General features: G+C 37.7%; 1 protein-coding gene across 1 annotated transcript in view; it reads left to right on the top strand.

Annotated features, from left to right (window-relative positions):
• Positions 1-23,721, top strand: part of LOC309977711 (disintegrin and metalloproteinase domain-containing protein 32-like) — a gene marked incomplete at both ends in the record, with an annotated part of 166,747 nt that overhangs the window by 99,510 nt on the left and 43,516 nt on the right. Inside the window, 3 exons of the mRNA XM_082863999.1 lie at positions 10,044-10,149; positions 10,507-10,687; positions 14,473-14,556. Coding sequence (XP_082720125.1) covers positions 10,044-10,149; positions 10,507-10,687; positions 14,473-14,556 — 371 coding nt within the window. The remainder of the gene's footprint in view (positions 1-10,043; positions 10,150-10,506; positions 10,688-14,472; positions 14,557-23,721) is intronic.

The raw sequence follows: 23,721 nt of genomic DNA on the forward strand, positions 1-23,721 counted from the left end.
CTGTCATCTCATTTAATCTAACTTACTGTGTTCGAAGTCTCCTTTCTACAGGCTGCAGGATCGTAGCTCCTCTTGCTTCTGGTGTCTGCCCCCTGGTGGTGGAGGTTGGTCCAGGGGCTTGTGTAGGCTTCCTGATGGGAGGGGCTGGTGCCTGTTCTCTGGTGGGTGGAGCTGGGTCTTGTCCCTCTGGTGGGCAGGTCCTTGTCCTGGGATGTGTTTTGGGGTGTCCAGGAGCTTAGTATGACTTTAGACAGCCTGTCTGCTGATGGGGGGGCTGTATTCCTGTCTTGCTGGTTGTTTGGCCTGAGTAATTCTAGCACTGGAGCTTGCAGGCTGTTGGGTGGGGCTGGGTCTTGGTGCCAAGATGGGGATCTCCAGGAGAGCTCATGCCAATTAATATTCCTGGGCGGTCCTGCAGCCATAAGTCAGTGCTTCCCCCCTGGGGGCTTGGGTTTGATCCCTGTTTGGAGAACTGAAATCCTGAAAGCTGTGCTGTGCAACCAAATAAACAAAATAAAACAGAGAAACTAAAACCAAGAAAAACAATCCCAAAAAAATCCCCAATGAAAACAAAAAAAACCCAATTAAACAACCAAACAAAAAAACCAAAACAAACAATAAATAATAAACTAAGAAAACAAACAACAAAAAAACAAAACCCCCCAAAACAAAAAATATCCCAGAAAATTAAAAAAAAAAGAAATAAAACAACAACAACAACAAAATTCTCTGGGGCCTCTGATACCAGTGTCCTTGCCCACATGGTGAGCTACAGCCAACCTCTGCCTCCCCAGGAGACACTCCAAGACCTCTAGGTAGGTCTTTGGACCCGCTGTGGGCACTGTGGAGGCAGCTCAGACTTTGACCTGGCCCAGCTCCTGTGTGTACGTGCCCACAAAGTCCACAGCTGCTAAAGCTGGATCCATCTCAGCCGTGGGAGCGCTCATTGTCCCTTCAGATGTTCTATAGGTGCTGAGTTTACCAAGCTGGTCATGGTGGTTAATCCGTGGCTTGTGCAGCTGCAAGGAGAGATTTCAGTTCTTCTTAGTTGCACAGCCCCTGGGGCTCAGCTTTGGTTTCGGCCCCACCTCTGCATGTGGGCTACTTCAGGCATCTGCTCACTGCCCAGGCGAGTGGGAGCGAAGGCAGCAACTGGGGGCATGCTGGCCTGTTTCGGTGGGAGGGGGTGGGGCAGCGACTGACTGTGGCGTGCGTGCTCACTCAGGTGGGGGGGGGGATAAGGTGGAAACAACTGGGGCACGCATGCTCACTCTGGTTGGAGCCCCTCCTAGTGCCTGTGGTGGCATGGGCTGGCGTGTGGGGAGAGAGGCTGTGATGGCAGACCTGCCCTTCATGCATCACTCAACAGTGGCTCCTCACTTCTGTGGTGGTCCAGGCTTCTTCCAAGAGCATTCCCAGTTGCAGAGCTCCTCACTTCTGTCCCCTCAGGCTGTCTCGGAGCAGCCAACAGCCCTCCTCTCCCTGGGTCTGCTCTCCAAACCCCATGTTCCGGCACTGGCAGACACCCGTTTTACCCTGGGGCTTGCAGGCTGTGGCATGGACCATCTGTGTAAATTTCTCTCTGTCTTGCCTGCCACAGACTGGTTGCTGCACTTTCCTCTCGCAGCTCCCCTTCTATCTCAGCTAATTGCCCTGCCAGTGAGGGGGCTTCTCCAGTTGCGGGAACCTCTCCTCTCCTTCAACTCCTCCCAGGAGAGCAGGTCCCATCCCGTTTCCTCTTTTCTTTTTCTTCCTTTTCTCTCTTTCATCCTACCTGGTTATGCGGGGATCTTTTCTTGTCCTTTTAGGCGTCTGAGGTCCTCTGCTAGTGTTTAGCAGGTGCTTTGTGTGAATTGTTCCATCTGTAGATGTATTCTTGATATATTTGTGAGGAGAGCTGAGCTCCAGTTCCTCCTATTCCACCATCTTCACCTTGAACCTAACTTTTCTTTTAAATCATTATTTCTTGGAAAGATTATTATTTTTTCATTCCATTGATTTGCTATCTCTGTTTAAAATGAGTTGATAATATAATATAGTTCCATTTCTAGATTTATTCTACATCAATCTGTTTATCCTTATGCTATTGATTACTGTAGTTTATAGTAAACCTTTATATATTAGGTAATATAAGTCATTCAACTTCATTTATTCTTTTTCAATACTGCTTTGGATTTTCTGAGTCCTTTTCATCTCCATGTAAATTTTAACATCAGCTTGCCAATTTCTAAAAAAAAAAAAATTGCCTCCTAGAATTTTGATTGAGGTTGTGTCAGATTTATAGATGGATTATTAATATCTTAAAATGTACTTATTAATATCTTAAAATGTACTTAGGATTAATATCTTAACAGTATTGTGTTTTGCAACCCATGATGCTTTAAGCAGCATTTTGTAGTTTAATGAACATATTTTTAATATCTTTATTTTATATTAATCCTAAGTACATTTTAGGTTTTGGTACTATTGTAAAAAGTGTTGTTTTTATGAAGATTGGTTTTCCAATTGTTTGTTGCTAATATGTAGAAATACAATCGATTTTTGTATCTTGACCCCTTATCTGTGATCTGATATAGTAAGTCATAATGATGCCTACTAAATATAGAGAAATCTTATTCTAATTGGTCATCACAGAATAGAGAATTATACTATGATGTAGATGAACGATTGTTAAATGGAAAAAATATTATATAATAAGAATTCAGAGTACTTGCTCAGAATGAATCATCATAAGAAAAAAAATTTACATTTTTTATATTGCCTGGTAACTAATCAAACATCTAGCGCTTTCCGAGTTATTTCTTCCTATACAAATGCTGAAAAAGATGATATGAAATTTACTGCTAGAAGCAAACTGACTGTATACTTTTTTGTCTAAAAAGCTATATTTCGCAGAGATCACTGGAATTTGATAATGACCCACAATACCTACCACACTGGCTCTACTAGTATTTTTTGTTGACTTTCTTGGATTTTCTACACACACACACACACACACACACACACACACACACAATCATGTCTTCTGAGAATAAAGAATGTTTTACTTTTTATTTTCCAGTTTGTATGTTATTTACTTCTTTTATTTCCTTACTGCACTGTATAGGGTCAATATTGAATGAAAGTAGTAAGAAATTAGTAAAATGTTGTGATTTAGCGATGTTCTCTTAGATGGAGAACGCTTAATATTACACTTAGTTAGATAAGTATAGTATTAGCTGTATGATAGTACCTGTAGGCTTTTCCTGCCGTCTCAGGCATGGGCACACGTGGAGCATCCGTGGAGGCAAGGCCTGGAAAGCATGTGCTTGCTGAGCAACAGTGGATCCAGGGTCTAAGGCTCTGGTCAGCACACAGGACTGGTGACTGGGTGCCCATGGAGCAGCTCTGGCTCTGGGGTCTAGGGCATATGCAGCGTTTGGGGTGGAGGGGCAGCCCTGGTCTTTGGCCAGAACGGTAGCAGCTCTTTCTGGGTGGGGTGCAGCAGCATCTTCTTATTTGGGTGGAGATGGCTCTTGATAGCCTCATGGAGAAAGCTGCCAGTGTCCTCTGTGGAGCGGGCTGCTGGGGTCCTCCTGTGGTGAGCCCTGTGGGGTCCTCGACTGTGGAAGCTGTGGGGTGTCCATGGCTGTTGTGGAGGCCCTCCTGGCAAACTCTGCCATGTCCTCTGGAGAGCAGGCCACTGGGGACGGTGGTGGCATCCACTGCATGACAGATGCTGATAGTCCCCACCCTTCTGTGTTCCTGGCGCTCTCCAAGTATGTCCCCTAAGTCATCTACCCAGTGGTCCTTTCTGTCCAGTTAGTCTCCTTTCTTGCTCCGCTGTGTTGCTATAGGTTCTTTCTTTTTTTTGCGGTACGCGGGCCTCTCACTGCTGTGGCCTCTCCCGTTGCGGAGCACAGGCTCCGGATGCGCAGGCTCAGCGGCCATGGCTCACGGGCCCAGCCGCTCCGCGGCATGTGGGATCTTCCCGGACCGGGGCACAAACCCGCGTCCCCTGCATTGGCAGGCAGACTCTCAACCACTGCGCCACCAGGGAAGCCCGCTATAGGTTCTTAATCGTACCCTTGAGCCCCTCCCAGGGCTATTTTCGTTTGTAGATAGCTAACTGTTGTTTTTGTGTGTTGGGGGGGAGGGAACGAAGGCTGGAGAGATCTCTTACTCTGCCATCTTGCTGATCTCTTCCTCAATGAGAGTTTTTTAAATGTCAGAGAAGTAGATGTGTGTCCTAGTCTAGTTCTTGATAAAATGTCCAGGATAATTTTACCAAGAGAGATCAAGGCCTCAAAAATTCTTTACCAATAAATTATTTTCTTTACCAATAAATTACCAGTTAATTACCAATAAATTATTACCAATAAATTATTTTCTGAAAGCTAGTATCCCCAGGGAGTCAATTCATTTAATTAATATTTGGCCCCAAACACCTAGACTTAAAGTCTGTCGCACATTTCTAATTCTGGTATAGAGGATGGCCCACTGTCTTTGGCCCCTAGAAAACTTTTTATAGGTAGTGCATTTATTGGTATGACAGATATAAGGGAGATAGGGAGATAGGAACTGTGGCTCTCTGAATATAGTGCTTGTACCTTTATCTGAGGAAAAAATAAAGTGTCTTAGAACTCAGAAGAAGTAGTGCTATGATAGAATCTCATAAAAGTGAGACCAAGATAAATAGGAAGTTTCAGGAATTATGTAATGGAAACTACAAGTATTCAAAGTGGTCATTCAACTGAGCTTAATTTGTTTGATCTCATGAATGGTAATAATTGCCTCTAAAGTGTCTGTAAGATTGCCTATGTTAACAGCTGATCCCACTGGACTCAGTACTGCAAACTCTTCAATGACTGCAATGCAGATATTGGGTAGAGCTGACCACCTGTGCTCCCACTGGTCCTCTGAACACTGTGGATCAGTTTGGAGCTCAGTCTGGATCAATCTGGTCTCCCTGTTACTAGTGAACCGTGGCATCTGGTGTAATACATTTTATATGGGACACGCATTCCTAAAGCATTTGGTTTACTATAATGGCAATCCTCTTTATTAGAGAATAAACTTATACAGATACCTAAAAATACAATGGTTCAGAAGAGATAGACTGTATTTTCTCTCTCATATAGTATTCCAGAGATAGGCAATTCATCAAAGATGGTTCAGCAGCTTTGCTCTATGACATTTTTCAGGAACCTGTCGCCTTTCTTTTTGCTCCGCCATCCCTTGTGTCTCTGGTAGAAGGTAGTTTTCCAGCACAAAACGTTTATACTAGCCCATGGAATGGAGAAAAGAAGAAATGGAAGTGTAACCAGCTTGCACTTAATGCCATTAACTGGATGTTTTGCATATAATTTCTACTCATAATCCACTGATCAGAACCTAGTCACATACCATATCTAGTTACAAGGGAGTCTGAAAAATGTTTTCTCTAGCTTGGTGTCTATGTGCCCTGCTAATAACAAGAAAGTTCTATTACTGAATGGAAGAAAGAAGGAATGGATATTGGGGGACAATTGCCCCCCAGTTGCCCACAGTTAGCCAAAGTTGAGGTTATGGTAACAGTTTATGCTTTCTAGTAGTCATGTTTTTCTGGAGTACCAAAGTTTATATAGAGAAGGCAGAGGTTAGTATAGATCAGAGTATCATAAACTGTTTTATTGATGGTAAGAGGCAAGATTTCACAGTAGGCTTCTAGATTCATCTTTTTCTGCAGAGGCCTCAGGTAGGATTTTCCTCTTAGTACCACTTTCTAAGAACTGCTTAATATCCACATGGTTACTGTTATTAGTATAGTTTGGTCTTACACCCCTGTTTATACTTGGTTGGACAGTAGTGGGTACCTAACCAGACCCAGTCTAACTGCAGTACTCTTCAACCTTGCTACATTTGGTGGGTTTTGAGCTGAATGTCTAAGTCATGCTAAGGGAGTTGGGGAGGTTCTGAGTTTCTTTTCTGGGACTTTTAGACAGTTAAACAAGAGAGTTTTCCCTCTAAGGACTCAAAATTATCATAAATAAAGCTCCAGAGTTTTGGGCAGCTATGTTTTTGACCATGGGAAAAAGATTGGCCTCAATGAGACAGAAGAATGAAGCTGGAGTGTAAACATAAATGAAAACAAGAGATAGAGAGATAATCTTTACTTACATTTCTTCCTTGAGTGCCAATATAATAAATATTTCATTTAATCTGTCTCTTGTTATTCTCATAATTAGTGATGAATTTCCTGGACTTCTTTGAAAATAGTTATTTCTCCATTATTTCAGCTGGTGTTACAGTAATAATCTATAGTTTATTGGAGATGGAAAAGAATTATATAGCTCAAGTGGCTTCAGATTGTATAAGTAAGTTCATGCTTATTTATCTTAAATATCTCTTAGGACTGTTTTAGGAGCCATGAGGAAAAAATTTCAACTCTTACTTCCTATCATGAATTTGTGGAAATTTTAAATTGGTTCTATCTACAAGTTATTTGAAAAATGTAGAATCGATATTGCCTCTTTCAATAAAAACTATCTAGAAGGCCACAAAACAGAAACTAATGAAATTAGTGAGGTGACATTGGAAACATAATTTGGGAGAGATCACTAAGGAGTTTGTTTCAAATGTTAATCTTTAAAAATCTCTATTGCTTCAAATAGAATAGGTATAATTCCTATTGGAGGTTTTGATTTTGGATGTCAAACTCTGTAAGAAAGACAGATCATGGAATATGTTCCCCAAGGTGTTGATTTTTTTCATTCATTCAATAAATGTTTATTTATCACCTTAATTGGGTGAGGCATTCTTCTAGGACTGGAAACCCAGGGGTGGGAAAGACAAAAAAAAAAGATTCCTATTCTTATGGAGGTTATATTCCAGTGAAGGGTTCAGGCATAAACAATAAAAAATTAGTAAATAAGTAAATAAATAAATATAATCATTTCCATTAGTGGTGAATGGTATGATAGCAACAACAAAAAAATCCCCCAAACAAAGCAACAGCAAACAGAGTGATAGGAAAGAGACTGATGATGAAGGTGAGGCTGTTCAGACAGGGTGTTCAGAGATGGTTTCTGTGTGGAAGTGAAATTTGAGTAGAAACTTTAATATTAAGAAGAAGTCAGCCAGAAGATGATCTTAGGAAAGAGCATTTTGGGCAGAGAAATACAGCAAATGTTATGGTTCTGAGTTAGGAATGAATTGGGTGAGTTCAAGGATGAAAAGGGCAGTGTGGCTGAAAGGTAGTGAACCAGGCTGAGTAAGGACCATGGCAAGAAAATTGGATTTTATTCTTAATGTAATGGGAAACCACTAGAGATATTTAAGTAAGAGGCTGATGTATTTTTATTTTTTTAAAAGATCACTCTGACTTAAGATATGGAGAATGTACTATGGAGAGTGGAAGTGGGGAGTCGTTTAGAAGCTATGGTAGCATATTAGAAGAGAACTGATGATAGCACAGGCTAGAGTGGTGACTGCGCAGCAGATGAGAAGTGGTCATGCTCAGGCTGTATTTAGGGGCAGTGTCCATAATACATGGATTAGATGGTGGAGGCAGGTAGTGAGGGGGGGAAAAAGAAATCAGGAATTCTTCCTAAGTTTTCGCCTGAACATTGGTTGACTAATGGTCCTATAAAGAAGCCTAGGGTGTAAAACAATTTGGTTTTAGGATATGTTAAGTTGCAAATGCCTGTTAGTCATGAGATGAGGTGAGAAAGATGTCAGGTTATGAAAGATAAAACTTTAGCTAACGTTTCAATGGCTCCCTTTATTACAGTTGAGATGGGGTGGCCTTCTAGTCCATCTAACTGGAAATGTAAACTAGTCGTCTCTAATAGTGGTCAAGGGAGTAAAACCTCAGACTCCCTACTCTGCAGTGCTATTTATGAGTCTTGCCTAAACTACTTGCAGTAGTTTTCCAGCACCCACGTTTACTGACCTAGTACCAGCCATGCACATCTGTCTATGAAAGTCCATCTACTATTTTGTGGTACCTCATAGCATTTGATAATAGGTTAGAGGGAATCTAAATACACTATTTGGACTATAGAAGAAAAAATTCTCTTACTTTGTAGACTTCATCAGTATACTGGGTTTAAGGAAATATTTGACATGTGATTTCACATTTTCAAAGTGTTGCCCTTTTGGTGTTTCCATATCACCTTGGAAAACCCAGACTGAGCTGAAAGAAAGTCCCTAACACTAATGAGAGAAGGTATTCAAGGGAGAAATTAAATACAGGGCTCATTGGTACCTTTAGAAGCACTATTTGAATGAGTAAAAATTGGCCTGGATGAAGAGCATTCCTAACCTGGTATTCTCAGATTCACAGCTGAGCTAGTAAACATTGTGAATACTCAGAAATACCATTACCTGTCCTCACGGTACATATACAAGCACCTTTGATGGACCAATGTTTAAAAATGGTGGAAAGAGATAGAATTAGGAGAAGGTAAAAAATTAAAGGGAATAGTGGGGAAAATGTAAATCATAGAAGGAGCTGGTAAATAGGAGAAACCTTCTTAATCTCAAAAGAAAATGGAGAAGGATTAGATGGGAATTAAGAGTGACTAAATATGGGACTTCCCTGGTGGCGCAGTGGTTGAAAATCCGCCTGCCAATGCAGGGGGCACAGGTTCGAGCCCTGGTCCGGGAAAATCCCACATGCTGTTCAGCAACTAAGCCCATGGCGCCACAATTACTGAGCCTGCGCTCTAGAGTCTGTGAGCCTAGAGCCCGTGCTCTGCAACAAGAGAAGCCACTGCAATGAGAAGCCCGTGCACCGCAGTGAAGTGTAGCCCCCGCTCGCCGCAACTAGAGAAAGCCCATGCACAGCAACGAAGACCCAATGCAACCAAAAATAAATTAATAAATTAATAAAAAAAAAGAGTGACTAAATAAGCATCATCTTAATTAAGTTTCATAACAATCCACTGAGGTAGATATTATTACCTACTTTTATATTTTATAGATGGGCAGTTAGACTTAGCAAGGTTCATTTTGGAGACGGTGACTGTGCTAGGTGGAATTCTAAGATGGCCCCCAATATTCTTCTGGTGTACATTTCTTGGATAATCCCCTCTCTGAGTTGGGGGAGAACCCGTGAATATATGATGGAATATCATTCCTATGATTAGATTATATAGTAAATACGAAGGAATTTTAAAGATGTAATTAAGGTCCATAATTAGTCAACTTTGAATTAATCAAAAGGGAGATCATTCTGAGTGGGGCCTCACCTAATAATGTGAGCCTTTAGAAGAAGGAAGATGTCAGAAGATTCTCTTGCTGGCTTGGCAGAAATAAGCTGCCATTGTTGTGAGAGGGCCATGTGACTAGGACCCGAGGGGCCAAGAGCAACCCCTGGCAGATAGTAAGACAATGGAGCAATGGGTGCAAAAAAATGAATTCTTCCAACGACCAGTGAGATTGGAAGAGGACTCCAGCCTCAAATGAGACTGTAACCCCAGCTAAGAACTTTATTTCAGCCTAGTGAGACCCTGAACCGAAAACCTGCTTGTGCTTTGCCAGGCTCTGACTTACGGAAACTGTGACGTGGGTATTGTTTTAAGGTGCCAGTATATTGGTAATTTTTTATACAATGATAAAAAAACTAATATAGGAATGAAGGAAAAATAGGTAAATTTATAGTTTGGCAATTTTGGTCCCTTCACTTCAGACTTTCTGAAGATACGAGGTTTCTTTAATGAGATTTTTTTTATACACCTGGCTTTTTATAAATTCCTACTCAGAATCTAGGAGAACAAGTATAGTTTTCTCTCTCTTGTCTTCTTTCACAGAGCCCTCTCAAGGTTTACACTTCTGTAGCTCTCCCCTATCCTCATAATATCTTTTGTGATGGAAATGACTGGAAATGAAGTAAAAGGAGAAATAACCATGAGCGTTACTTTTCACTTTAATCATTTCTTTTTTCTTACAACGTCACTAGGAAACTTTTGAATAGATGATAATAATAGAGAAAAAAACATAAGAAACATAAATATATGAGGAAATTGAGGAAGATGGAAAAAAAGGAAGTTTTAATCCAAATATATTTCTAATTTTGACAGGTTCAAGAAATGCTCCATTTGCCTGCTATGAAGAAATACAGTCTCAAACTGATAGGTTTGGGAACTGTGGTAGAGAAAGAAGCAAATATAAATTTTGTGCATGGAGGTATGCTATGCAAATATTAAAGATAACCTCTCGTGTTCTGTAAGATTCTGTTTTTAGTTTTTCTCTATATATGTCATTCATTCCAGTGGTTTCAAGTATCACATGTGTATGGGAGTAAATCTGAAATCAAAATCTCTAGCCTTGGCATCTTTCTTGTGCTACAGGCTTATTAAGCCTGTATCAATGGCTTTACTTTTTACTTTAAATGTTAGCATTAAAGTGTTACATTTTCCTTAGATATATTGCCATAAATGGAGAACCACTGTTTATTTTTACTTTTTTGTCAAAGAAACCAATCTGATGCATTCCTAATAAATGCCTAATGCATAATAATCGTATAATTTATTATGTTTGCAGGAATCTTATATGTGGCAGATTAATTTGCACCTACCCCTTTCAAACTCCTTTCCTTCGAGACGGTGCTTCTGTGATTTATGCTTTTGTACGAAATACTGTATGTATAACTATGCACTACACAACGAAAGGTGGAGAAGATCCAATGGTGGTCAAAAATGGCTCTATTTGTGATACTGGGAGGGTAAATGACTTAAAATCTATTTTTAAAAATCTAGTTTTATTAATTCCTTTAATAAATAGTGCAGTTAATTACTAGTGCTTTGTAAACTTAAATATTTGGTTAAGGAGAAAATGAATAAGCTTCAATTGGTCTCTGAGGGAAATGAGAATTGTTTGATCCCCATTAGAATTTCAGTGTTGTGAGCAAGGAAAATCCAAGTGTTCTGGGGCTGGAGTGGGGAAGAGAGAAATCTTGGGAATACTTGTACTTGTAGTTAAATATTCCATAACATGGAAATTCACTTTTCTTCTTGGAGAAGAAAGAAGAAATCCCACATAGTAATATATGTCTCTTTGCGGCCCAGTAGATAAAAGCACAACTTAGATGGGGCTGCTAAGAATCAGTCTTTACCTCTTAGTTTTTGACATTTTGCAAGTTACCTAACCAGTCTGAGATATCACAACTGTATGTAAAGTGGGGATAATAATAACATTTACTCTATGGAGTTATTGCAAAGATTAAATGAGATAATAGTATAAAGTGCTTAGCACAATGCCCAGCACATAGTAAGAGCTAAATATAGGTTGGCTGTTATTATTTATTGTTATTATAATTTGTTATCTATGAGACCAACCAACCAAATCTGGAGAAAACATAGAGGAAATAAATTTACTTCAAAATCTCTACATTCTAAAAGGAGTTGTTAGACACACCACGGAGGCCAAGAACTAGTGAGAAGACGGAACACATTAAAGGCTTAAAAGGGTTAGGGTGTTGGGGTTTAGAAAGGGTTTTGTGAGGCCATTTCTCTGAAGAGTGTTGTGATTTCATGTGTGAAAGGAAATCATTTTCACACACATTATTTCATTTTACCTTGAAACAAATCTCAAATAGTTCAGAAAAAGTATTATTGTACTCATTTAAGAAAACTGCAACTTAGGGAAGTTGATATTGCTAGAAATAAGGGAGTTGGGAATGTATCCTTAATCCTCTGATTATTATACTTTATACTTAAAAGAATTAATATTTGGATGTTTAATACATTCCATAATAGAATGTTAGATATCTGTAGTATATTTTAATGAAAACTTCTAATATATTTTCTTAGGAACTCGAATTATAGCGCATATTTAGTGAAAACTCCTGATTATTGAATTGATTTTCTTTCTATGCAAACTTTCAATATGTGCAGTAATACAGAATACTATTTAAACTGTGCTCTTAGGGATGGTTTTGTTAGATTTCAGGCTATTGTAATTAAAAGTGATTTTTTGATTCTGATTTTTTTTATGTCAGTCTTGTTTTATTTGTTTCTCCCATTTCCCTGCCCTGAATCATTTTTTTGGACTGTTTTTAAAGAACAATTTTAGAATCACAATAAAATGGAAAGGATGTTAGAGGGATTTCCTACACGCCCTCTTGGCCCCACACAGGCATGTCTTCCCTGTTACTAACATCGCCCACCAGTGTGGTACGGTTGTTACAATTGATCAACCTACATTGACACATGCTTATCACACAAAGAAAATAGTTTACGTAAAGCTATTGTACATCCTGTTAGTTTCTGACCTATGTTATTTTCCTTCTCTCTTAAGAACTTCTTTTAACATGTCTTGCAAGACAGCTCTCTTAGCGAAAAATTCCCTCCATTTTTGTGTGTCTGAAAAAGTCTTTATCTCTCTTTCACTTTTGAAGGATAATTTTGCAAGTATATAGAATTCTATATTCTAGGTTAGGGATTTTTTTTTTGTCAATACTTTAAATATTTTACTCCACTCTTCTGACTGCCTGGTTTCTGAGGAGAAGTCAGATGTAATTCTTATCTTTGTTCCTCTATAGGTACAGTTTTAAAAAAAAATTTTGCTTTTTTCAGGATTTATTCTTTGATTTTCTGTTTGAACACAATATGCCTAAGTGTAGGGGTTTGTTAGTTTGTTTGTTTGGCATTTATCCTGCTTATTGTTTTCTGAGATTCCTGGAACTGTGGTTTGGTGTCTGACATTAATTTGGGGGAAATCCTTAGTCATTATTGTTTCAAATATTTCTTCTGCTCCTTTTTCTTTTTCTTCTGGCATTTCCATTACATATATGTTACACCTTTTATAGTTGTCCCATAGTCCTTGGATATTCTGTGTTATGTTTTTGTCTTTGTTCTTTTTGCTTTTTCGTTTTCAACGATTCTATTGATATCCTCTAGCTCAGAGATTCTTCCCTCAGCTATTTCCAGTGTACTAATAAGCCCGTTAAAGGCATTTATTCATTTTTGTTAGTGTTTTTTTTTTCATTCCAGCATTTATTTTTATTTTTTTCTTAGGATTGCTGTCTCTCTGCTTCCATCTCCCGTCTGTTCTTGCATACTGTCTACTTCATCTATTAGAGCCCTTAGCATATTAATCATAGTTGTTTTAAACTCCTGGTCTGATAATTTCACTATCCATGACATGTATGGTTCTGATACTGTCTCCGTTTTTCCAATTGTGTTTTTTAGCTTTTAGTATATAACCTTATCTGTTTTCTTGAGAGCTGGACATGATGAACCAGATAAAAGAACTGCTGTAAATAGACCTTTAGAAATGTGGTGGTGAGGTGTTATGGGAAGGGGAAGTGTTCTTTAGTCTTATGAACAGGTCTGAGTCTTTCAGTGAACCTGTGCCTCTGGACTGTGAACTTCACAAGTGTTTCTCATGTTTTTTCTCCTCCCTTAGATGGGAAAGGATGGCTGGAGTGGGCTGGAGTTGGGTATTTCTCTTCTTACACATGGAAGGTTAGAGCTGACTGAAATTGGGTATTTCCCTTCCCTCAGACCAGTTAGGCTCTGATAAGACATCACCAGATTAGGCTCTAGTTAACTGGTTTCTCCTGAGGGCAAGTCTTGTTAAGAACAGAGTGCTCTGGCTACTTCAAAATGGTTCCTTTTCCCCTCCTCCTGCCAGAATACAAGACATTTTTTTCTCTAATATTTACTGTGAGAACGTTGGCTGAGCTCCTGGATGTACATCTCACAAAACTGTGGGGCTCTCCTGGAGTTCCTGACTCTCAGAGGTGTCTGTATTGCGCCTCCAGCAATTCATCAATTACAGTTCAGGCTTTCCGACGCTGGCACGGGTACCCGAGAAGGTTTCCGCTTGTGAGTCTTTTCTCTGGTAAGCTGTGACTCCCTGTGTTCGCTTGTCTGTCTCTCCAATTTGGGGGCAGTGGTTTGCCCCCAAGTCACTTCTTTTATGGATCCTAAAAGAGTTGTTGCTTCTTCAGTCTGCTCAACTTTTTACTTGTTGTTAGGATGGAGTGTCAACTTCCAAACTCCTTAAATGGGGAACCGAATACCAGAAGCCTGAATCATTTCTTTAAAATTTATTTTAAAAAATAGACTTTATTTTTTAGGGAAGTTTTAGGTTCACATCAAAAGTTGCAGAAAGTACAGGGAGTTCCCATAACCACTTACCCCACAGAAGTGCAGACACCTACACTATCCACAATCCTACACTATTACATCATCCTCACCCAAAGTCCATAGTTTACATAAGACTTATTGGAAAAATCCCCAAATATTTGTAGCTTACACTACATATTTCTAAATAACACTTATGCCAAAGGAGAAATCTCAAGAGAAATTGAAAAATATTTTTAATTAAATGAAGATGAAAATACAACATATAAAAATTTGTGGGTTACAGCAAAAGCAGTACTTAATGGAAATTACTGCATTGAATGTCTGTGGTCTTATGTTATAAAATTACTGATGGTAATGTTACAATAACTGGACTCCTCTAACTCAGAAAAAAAAATTTGTATGTGTTTTTCTTTAGATTTGTGTAAATCGTGAATGTGTAGAATCAAGGATACTTGCAGACAGATCATATGAGTGTTCACTAAAGTGCAATGGACATGGAGTAAGTAAGCACATGATTCGTGTTTTCCCAAATCACCTCTCTTGGACACTTTTCAGCATCATTCGTTAATTTATTCAAAAAAATAAACCCAATGTTTATTGGGTTCCTACTGTGTGCTAGGACATGTATCTACTTAAAATGTGGGGCTGAATTGGGTTACTAAATTTGTAGCCATATGTTTTAGAGGACATTGTACAGAATTAAATTGCTGATGACTCTAACAAATTTATTATTACAGTTGGGCACTTTTCAGAGGTATTAAATATTCCAATAAATACATTAACCTGTTCGTTACGGGAAGATAATTAAGCTAAAGTTTGTGTGTCTATGAATATATAGGGTGAGGGAAAACTATTGGTTTTATCCCTCATTTTGTAATAGACTTTTTTTTTTTTTGCCCAATGAGGCCAATTTACTTCCCATACCAAACAAGTAAAAGTGCAGTGGATAGAAGGTTGGATTGTCAATCTCAAGTGATAGTAGAACACCCCTATTTTTTTTTTCATTTTTTTTTAAATTGGAGTATAGTTGATTTACAATGTTGTGTTAGTTTCAGGTGTACAGCAAAGTGGATCAGTTGTACATATATCTGTTATTTTTAGATTTTTTTCCCATATAGGTTATTATAGAATACTGAGCAGAGTTCCCTGTGCTATACAGTAGGTCCTTCTTAGTTATCTATTTTATATACAGTAGTGTGTATATGTTAATCCCAAACAATTTATCCCTCCCCCACCTCCTTTCACCTTTGGTAACCATAAGTTTGTTTTCTACATCTGTGACTCTTTCTGTTTTGTAAATAAGTTCATTTGTACCATTTTTCAGATTCCACACATAGGCAATATCATATGATATTTGTCTTTCTCTCTCTGAGTTACTTCACTTAGTATGATAATCCCTAGGTCCACCCATGTTGCTGAAAATGGCATTATTTCATCCTTTATTATGGCTGAGGAATGTTCCGTTGTATATATGTACCACATCTTCTTTATCCACTCCGCTGTTGATGGACATTTAGGTTGCTTCCATGTCTTTGCTATTGTAAATAGTGCTGCAGTGAATATTGGGCTGCATGTATTTTTTCTTTCTTTTTAAAACTTTTAATTTTATATTGGAATATAGTTGATTAACAATGTTGTGTTACTTTCAGATGTACAGCAAAGTGATTCAGTCACACATATACATGTATCTATTCTTTTTCAAATTATTTTCCCATTTAGGTTGTTACATAATATTGAGCAGAGTTCCCTGTGCTATACAGTAGGTCCTTGTTGGTTATCCATTTAAAATATAGCAGTGTGTACATGTCAATCCCCAACTGCCTAACTATCCCTTCCCCCCACCCTTCCCCACCGGTAACCATAAGTTCATTCTCTAAGTCTGTGAGTGATTCTGTTTTATAAATAAGTTCATTTGTAACATTTCTTTTTAGATTCTGCCTATAAGCAATATCATATTTCTCTTTCTCTGACTTACTTCACTCAGCATGACAGTCTCTAGGTCCATCCATGTTGCTGCAAATGGCATTATTTCATTCCTTTTAATGGCTGAGTAATATTCCATTGTATATATGTACCACATCTTCTTTATCTACTCCTCTTTTGATAGACATTTAGGTTGCTTCCATGTCTTGGCTATTGTAAATAGTGCTGCAGTGAACACTGGGGTGCATGTATCCTTTTGGACCATGTTTTTCTCCAGATATATGTCCAGGAGTGGGATTGCAGGATCGTATGGTAGCTCTATTTTTAGTTTTTTAAGGAACCTCCATACTGTTCTCCATAGTGGCTGCACCAATTTACATTGACACCAACAGTGTAGGAGGGTTCCCTTCTCTCCCCACCCTCTGCAGCAGCATTTATTATTTGTGGATTTTTTTGATCATAGCCATTTTGCCTGGTTTGAGGTGATGTCTCTTTGTAGTTTTGATTTGCATTTCTCTAATAATTAGCGATGTTGAACTTCTTTTCATGTGCCTCTTGGCCATCTGTATGTTGTCTTTGGAGAAATGTCTATTTAGGTCTTATGCCCATGTTTTGATTGGGTTGTTTTCTTTTGATGATATTAAGTCGCACGAGCTGTTTGTAAATTTTGGAGACATCCCCTGTTGGTCACATCATTGGCAAATATTTGCTCCCATTCTATGGGTTGTCTTTTTGTTTTTTTTATGGTGTCCTTTGCTGTGCAAAAGCTTTTGAGCTTAATTAGGTCCCATTTGTTTATTTTTGTTTTTGTTTCCATTACTCTGGGAGACAGATCAAAAAAGATATTGCTTTGATTTATGTCAGAGACTGTTCCACCTATGTTTTCTTTTAAGAGTTTTACAGTGTCCTCTCTCACATTTAGGTCTAATCTATTTTGAGCTCATTTTTGTGTATGGTCTTAAAGAATATTCTAATTTCATTTTTTTACACGTAGCTGTCCAGTTTTCACAGCACCATTTATTGAAGCGATTGTTTTTCCTCTATTGTATAGTCTTGCCTCCTTTGTTGCAAATTAATTGACCATAGGTGCATGGGTTTATTTCTGGGCTTTCTGTCCTGTTCCATTGATCTATAAGTCTGTCTTTGTGCCAGTACCATACTGTTTTGATGACTGTAGCTTTATAATATAGTCTGAAGTCAGGGAGCTGATTCCTCCAGCTTTGTTTTTCTTTCTCAAGCTTGCTTTGGCTCTCCAGGGTCTTTGTGTTTCCATACAGAATTTAAGATTTTTTTGTGTGTTCTAGGTCTGCAAAACATGCCATTGGTATTTTGATAGGGATTGCATTGAGTCTGTAGATCACCTTGGGTAGTATAGTCATTTTGACAATCAAAGAACATGGTATATCTTTCCAACTGTTTGTGTCATATTCGATATCATGACTCAGCATCTTACAGTTTTTGGTATAGGTCTTTTGCCTCCTTAGGTAGGTTTACTCCCAGGTATTTTATTCTTTTTGATGTGATGGTTAATGGAATTGTTTCCTTATTTTCTCTTTCTGGTCTTTTGTTGTTAGTGTATAGAAATGCAACAGATTTCTATGTATTAATTTTGTATCCTGCAGCTTTACTGAATTCATTGATGAACTCTAGTAGTTTTCTGGTAGCACCTTTAGGATTTTCTATGTATGGTACCATATCATCTGCAAATAGTGACAGTTGTACTTCTTCTCTTCCAATTTGTATTCCTTTTATTTCATTTTCTTCTCTGATTGCTACGGTTAGGACTTCCAAAACTATGTTGAATAATAGTGGTAAGACTGGACATCCTTGTCTTGTTCCTGATCTTAGAGGAAATGCTTTCAGCTTTTCACCATTGAGTATGATGTTAGCTGTGGGCTTGTCATATATTGCCTTTATTATGTTCAGGTATATTCCCTCTATGCCCACATCCTGAAGAATTTTTATCATAAATGGGTGTTGAATTTTGTCAAAGGCTTTTTCTGGATCTATTGAGATGATCATATAGTTTTTATTCTTCAATTTGCTAATGTGGTGTATCACACTGATTGATTTGTGGATACTGAAAAATCCTTGCATCCCTGGGATATATCCCACTTGATCATGGTATATGATTCTTTGAATGTTTTGTTGGATTCGATTTACTAGTATTTTATTGAGGATTTTTGCATCTATTTTCATCAGTGATATTGGCCTGTAACTTCCTTTTTATGTGATATCTTTGTCTGGTTTTGCTATTGGGGTGATGGTGCCCTCACAGAATGAGTTTGGGAGTCTTCCTTCCTCTGCAGTTTTCTGGAAGAGTTTCAGAGAGTATGTGTTGACTCTTCTCTAAATGTTTGGTAGAATTTGCCTGTGAAGCCATCTGGTCCTGGACTTCTGTTTGTTGGGAGTTTTTTACTTACAGTTTCAATTTTAGAACTTGTGATTGGTCTGTTCATATTTTCTATTTCTTCCTGGTACAGTCTTGTCCATTTCTTCTAGGTTTTCCATTTTATTGGCCTGTATAGTCTCTTATGATCCTTTGTATTTCTGTGGTGTCAGTTGTAACTTCTTTTTCTTTTCTAGTTTTATTGATTTGAGACCTCTCCTTTTTTTTTTTACTTTTCCTTGATGAGTCTGGCTAAAGGTTTATCAATTTTGTTTATCTTTTCAAAGAACCAGCTTTTAGTTTCATAGATATTTACTGTTGTCTCTTTGTTCTGATTTCATTTATTTCTGCTCTGATCTTTATGATTTATTTCTTTCTACTAACTTTGGGTTTTGTTTCTTCTCCTTCCTCTAGTTGCTTTAGGTGTAAGGTTAGGTTGCTTATTACTTGAGATTTTTTTTTCCCTGCTATATGACTGTATTGCTATAAACTTTCAATATTTAGTTTTATGAGCTGTTTGTATATTTTGGAAATTAAGCCCTGTTGGTCACATGGTTTGCAGATATTTTCTCCCATTCTGTAGGTTTTCTTTTCATTTTGTTGATGGTTTCTTTTGCTGTGCAAAAGCTTGTAAGTTTGATTAGGTTTCATTTGTTTATTTTGTTTCTATTTCTATTGTCTTGGGAGACTGACCTAAGAAAACGTTGGTATGCTTTATGTCAGAGAATGTTTTGCCTGTTATCTCTTCTAGGCTTATGTTTAAGTGTTTAAGGCATTTCAAGTTTAATTTTTTTATGGTTTGAGGCTGTGTTCTAACTTCATTCATTACATGAAGCTGTCCAACTTTCCCAGCACCACTTGCTGAAGAGACTGTCTTTTTTCCCATGGTATATTCTTGCCTCCTTTGTCAAAGATTAATTGACTGTAACTGTGTGGGTTTATTTCTGGGCTCTCTATTCTGTTGCATTGATTGATATATCTGTTTTTGTGCCAATTCCACACTGTTTTGATTACTGTGGCTTGGTAATATTGTCTGAAGTCTGGGAGGATTATGCCTCCCGCTTTGTTCTTTTTCCTTAGGGTTGCTTTGGCAATTCTGGGTCTTATATGGTTCCTTATAAATTTTAGGATTATTTGTATTTTCTTAATATATGCATTTACTGCTATAAACTTCTAAGAGCTGCTTTTACAGAACCCCAGTTTTTGTCTTTGTTGTTTCCGTTTTTATTTGTTTTAAGATTTTAAAATGTCCTTTCTAATTTCTTTCTTGACCTATTGTTTGTTCAGGAGTGTGTTGTTTAATTTCTACATGTGTGTGAATTTTCTAGCTTTCCTGCTGTTGATTTCTAGTTTCATATCGTGTTGGTCAAGTAGATACTTTGTATGTTTTCAATTTTCTTAAATTTGCTAAAATTTGTATTGTGGCTTATATGACCTATCCTTGGTAATGTTCCATGTACACTTGAGAAGAATATGTATTCTGCTGCTCTTGGGTGGGATGTTCTATATATATCTGTTAGGTCAATTTGGTGTAAAGTATAGCTCAGGTCCAGCATTTCTTTGTGATTTTTTGTCTGGATTATCTTTCCATTGTTGAAAGTGGGGTATTGAAGTGTCTTACTATTATTGTCTTGTTGTCAATTTCTCCTTTCAGTATTTGCTTAGTATATTAGGTGCTCTGATGTTGGGTGTGTATATTCACAATTGTTATATCTTGCAGAGTTGACCACTTTATAATTATATAATGATCTTCCTTTTGTCTTGTTACCATTTTTTGGCTTAAAGCCTTTTTTTGTCTGATATAAGTATAGCTACCCCCTCTTTCTTTTGGGTTCCATTTACATGGGATATTTTTACATCTCTCTGAGGCTATGTGATTCTCTTGAAGGCAGACTTAGTTGGGTCTTGTTTTTTCATCCATTCAGCCACTCTGACCTTTGACTGATTAATTAATTTCATGTATTAGGGTAACTATTGATATGTAAGTGCTTAGTAATGCCATCTCTTTCATTACTTTTTGGCTGTTTTTTTGTTGTTTGTTTCAGCTCCCTTATTCTTTTTTCCTTCTCTTTTTGCCTTTTTATGAATTCATGATTTTCCATGGTGGTATGCTATGATTGCCCTCTGTTTATCCTTTATGAATCTACTATAGGTTTTTGCTACATGGTTACCATGAGGTTTACATAAAGCATCTTATAGATAAAACAGTCCATTTTAAGCTGATTGTAACTTAACTTGGATCACACACAAAAGCTCTACCCTACTATCTCCCCCTTTTTTGCTTTTGATGTCAAAATTTACCTCTTTTCATATTGTGCGTGCATTAGCAAATTATAGTAAGTATAGTTATTTTAATACTTGGAATTTCCCTTTAATCTGTATACTGTTGTTCAGTAGTTAACACACCATTCCCTTACAGATTTAGTTTTTAAAATCTGTGTATTTACCTTTATGAGTGTGTTGTATGTTTTCATGTTACTAATTATCATGTTTTTATTTCAGGTGGAAGAAATTCTTTCAGCATTTCTTGTAAGGCAGGTATAGTGGTGATGAATTTCCTCAGTTCTTGTTTGTCTCGGAGAGTTTTTATTTCTCTTTTACTTTTGAAGGATATGTTTGCCAGTTAAAGTATTCTTGACTGACTTTTTTATTCTTTCAACACACTGAATATATCATTTTTTTCTGTCCTGGCCTGTACCTACTGGGTTTCTATTTGTAGGTTACAATCATTTTTTTTCTCTTGCTTTATTTTACGATTCTCTCTTTGTCTTTGATTTTTGTCAGTGTAATTATAATACATCTTGGAGAAGGTCATTTTGCATTGAGATAATGGAGTGATCTATTTGCTTTGTGACTGGATATTTCAGTCTCTCCCAAGTTTGGGAAGTTCTCAGCTATTATTTTTTTAAATAGACTTTCTGCCCCCTATCCTCTCTTTTTTCCTTTTGGAACTCCAATTATTCTAATACCTGTATGTTTGATGGTTTCCCATAGATCACATATGATTTGTTTTCTCTTTTTCAGTATTTTTTCTTTGGCTACACTGACTGGGTTATTTAAAAATTCCTGTCCTTTAGATCACCAGTTCTATCTTCTGTTTGGTCTATTCTGCTGTAGATGACCTATTGCATTTTTCTTTTTATTTATTTCATACTTCATCTCTAGAATTTCTTTTTGGTCCTTTTTTATCATTTCTACCTCTTTGTTAAATTTCTCATTTTATCCACGTGTTTATCCTGATTTTATTGACTTGTATGTCTGTTGATTCTTGTAGGCAGTTGAGTTTGTAAAAACAGCTAGTTCGAATTCTTTATTAGCTAAATTGATAAATTCAGTATCTTTGTGTTCAGTTACTGGAGTATTACTATTATCTTTTGGTAATGACATACTTCCTTGATTCTTTATATTCCTTACAGTTTTGCCTTGCTTTTTTTATATTTGAAATAGTAGTCACTTCCTTAAATCTTTACTAGTTGTCTTCAGGTGGGAGGTTTTATTACTGGTCTTGCTTATGTCTAGGTCTTTCTCCAACTTTATGGATATCTCTGCTCCACATTTCTTGTTCCATTTTGTGGCAGAATTTTAAGTTTGTGTGTCTTCTATGATTCTTAAAAACTCACTAAACCAGCTGCTGGAAACCTCTCTTTTGTTTTCCAGAAGGTGTGCTACAGCTCATGTTTGTGCTTTCTCCTTTGCCCAAGGACACTGGCCCGATTTTCTGAGGGCACCCCATGTCTACCAGACCTTGCTCTTGCCACTGAACTCAAATTTGCATACAAAGAGCAGGCCAAAAAGTGGGGGGAGTTGTTGGTTTAGCACTTGGGGCATTGGAGGTGCCTGTGGGTCAGGTGGTGGTGGGATCCTTGGGTGAAGTTCTCACAGCACCTCATGGACAGGCTTTCTGCCAGAGTACTGAAAGCATTCATCAGGAACCATGTCCCTTTAATGCCCTTTGATATTCTTATCTGCCTCTTTCCTGATATCTGTCCCCCAGTCATAGAGGTGCTGTCTCGGTACTCTGGGTGCTATGGGAAAGAAATAGATTTCTCCAGCTATGTCCTGTATAGCTGGGTTAGCTTTGCACTCACTCACTGCTTTCCCTTTCCCCTGAGAGGTCACTGCTGGCTAGTTCAGCCCCATGCTGTGTCACATTGAGGGAGGGGTGGTGCTGGCAAAGTTACTCTTACCCTTTCCAATGTGTCCAAACTTATTTATTTATATATTTGCTCCAAAGGAATTCAGGCATCCATTACCAGGAAGGTCGGACTTCTGCAAGGCTCTCTTGTCCATGAGTGTCTGCCCAAGTCAGCACTCTCCAAGTTTTCCCTGACTACAACCAAGAGAGGCTGAGGCCTATTCACTGGCTCCTGCGTCTTCCACAGCCTATACTGAGGTCTGTGTGCCTATTACCTGATGCACAGGTGGGAAAGACTCTTCCTGGGTCCCTTGGTGTATGGTGCTTGATCCTACAACTTCCACAGAGGTGCTTTTGTTCATAGATGGATGCCAAAATTTAGTTGTTGAACAGAGGAGCCAAAAAGAGAGACATATTATGCAATCATGATGCTATCATTATGTCAGTTTTATTTCTTCCTTTCCAATCTATGTAGTTTTTATTTTCTCATCGTTTCTTCCAATATGATGTTAAAAAGGAGTGGTGAGAGGGGACTTCCTTGCTTGGTTCCCGATCTTAGCAAGAAGGCTTCTAATCTTACCATTAAGCATAATGTTATTGTAGGTTTTTTTTTTTAAAGATACTCTTTATCAGGTTGAGGAAGTTTTATTTTATTAACAGCTTTCTGATGGTCTTTTATCATAAATGGCTATTCAATTTTGTCACATAATTTTCTGTAACTGTGGTATGATCATATGATTTTTATTCTTTAGCCTGTTGGTTTATGACGGATTACATTAACTGATTTTCCGAATGTTGAACAACTCCTCCATAGTTGAGACAAAATTCACTTTGTTGTGGTGTATATTTCTTATACGTTGTTGGAATTGATCTGCTAATATTTTGGTGAAGATTTTTGCATCTTCATTCATGAGAGATATTGGTCTGTAGTTTTCTTTTCTTGTAATGTCTTTGTGTTTTGTATTAGGGTAATGCTGGCCTATAAAATGTGTTAAGAAGTATTCACTCTACTTCTAACTTCTGAAAGAAATTGTAGAGAATTAGTATGATTTCTTTCTTAAATGTTTGGTAGAATTCACCAGAAAATCCAGCTGGACCAATGCTTTTTGTTATGGAAGGTTATTAATTATTGATTCAATTTATTTAATAAATATAGGCTATTCATATTGTTTATTTTTGTGTGAATTTTGTCATATTTTGTCTTTCAAGGACTTGGT

Source organism: Leucopleurus acutus (genome assembly GCF_964270905.1).
Source record: "Leucopleurus acutus genome assembly, chromosome: 21".
Taxonomy (NCBI): Eukaryota; Metazoa; Chordata; class Mammalia; order Artiodactyla; family Delphinidae; genus Leucopleurus; species Leucopleurus acutus.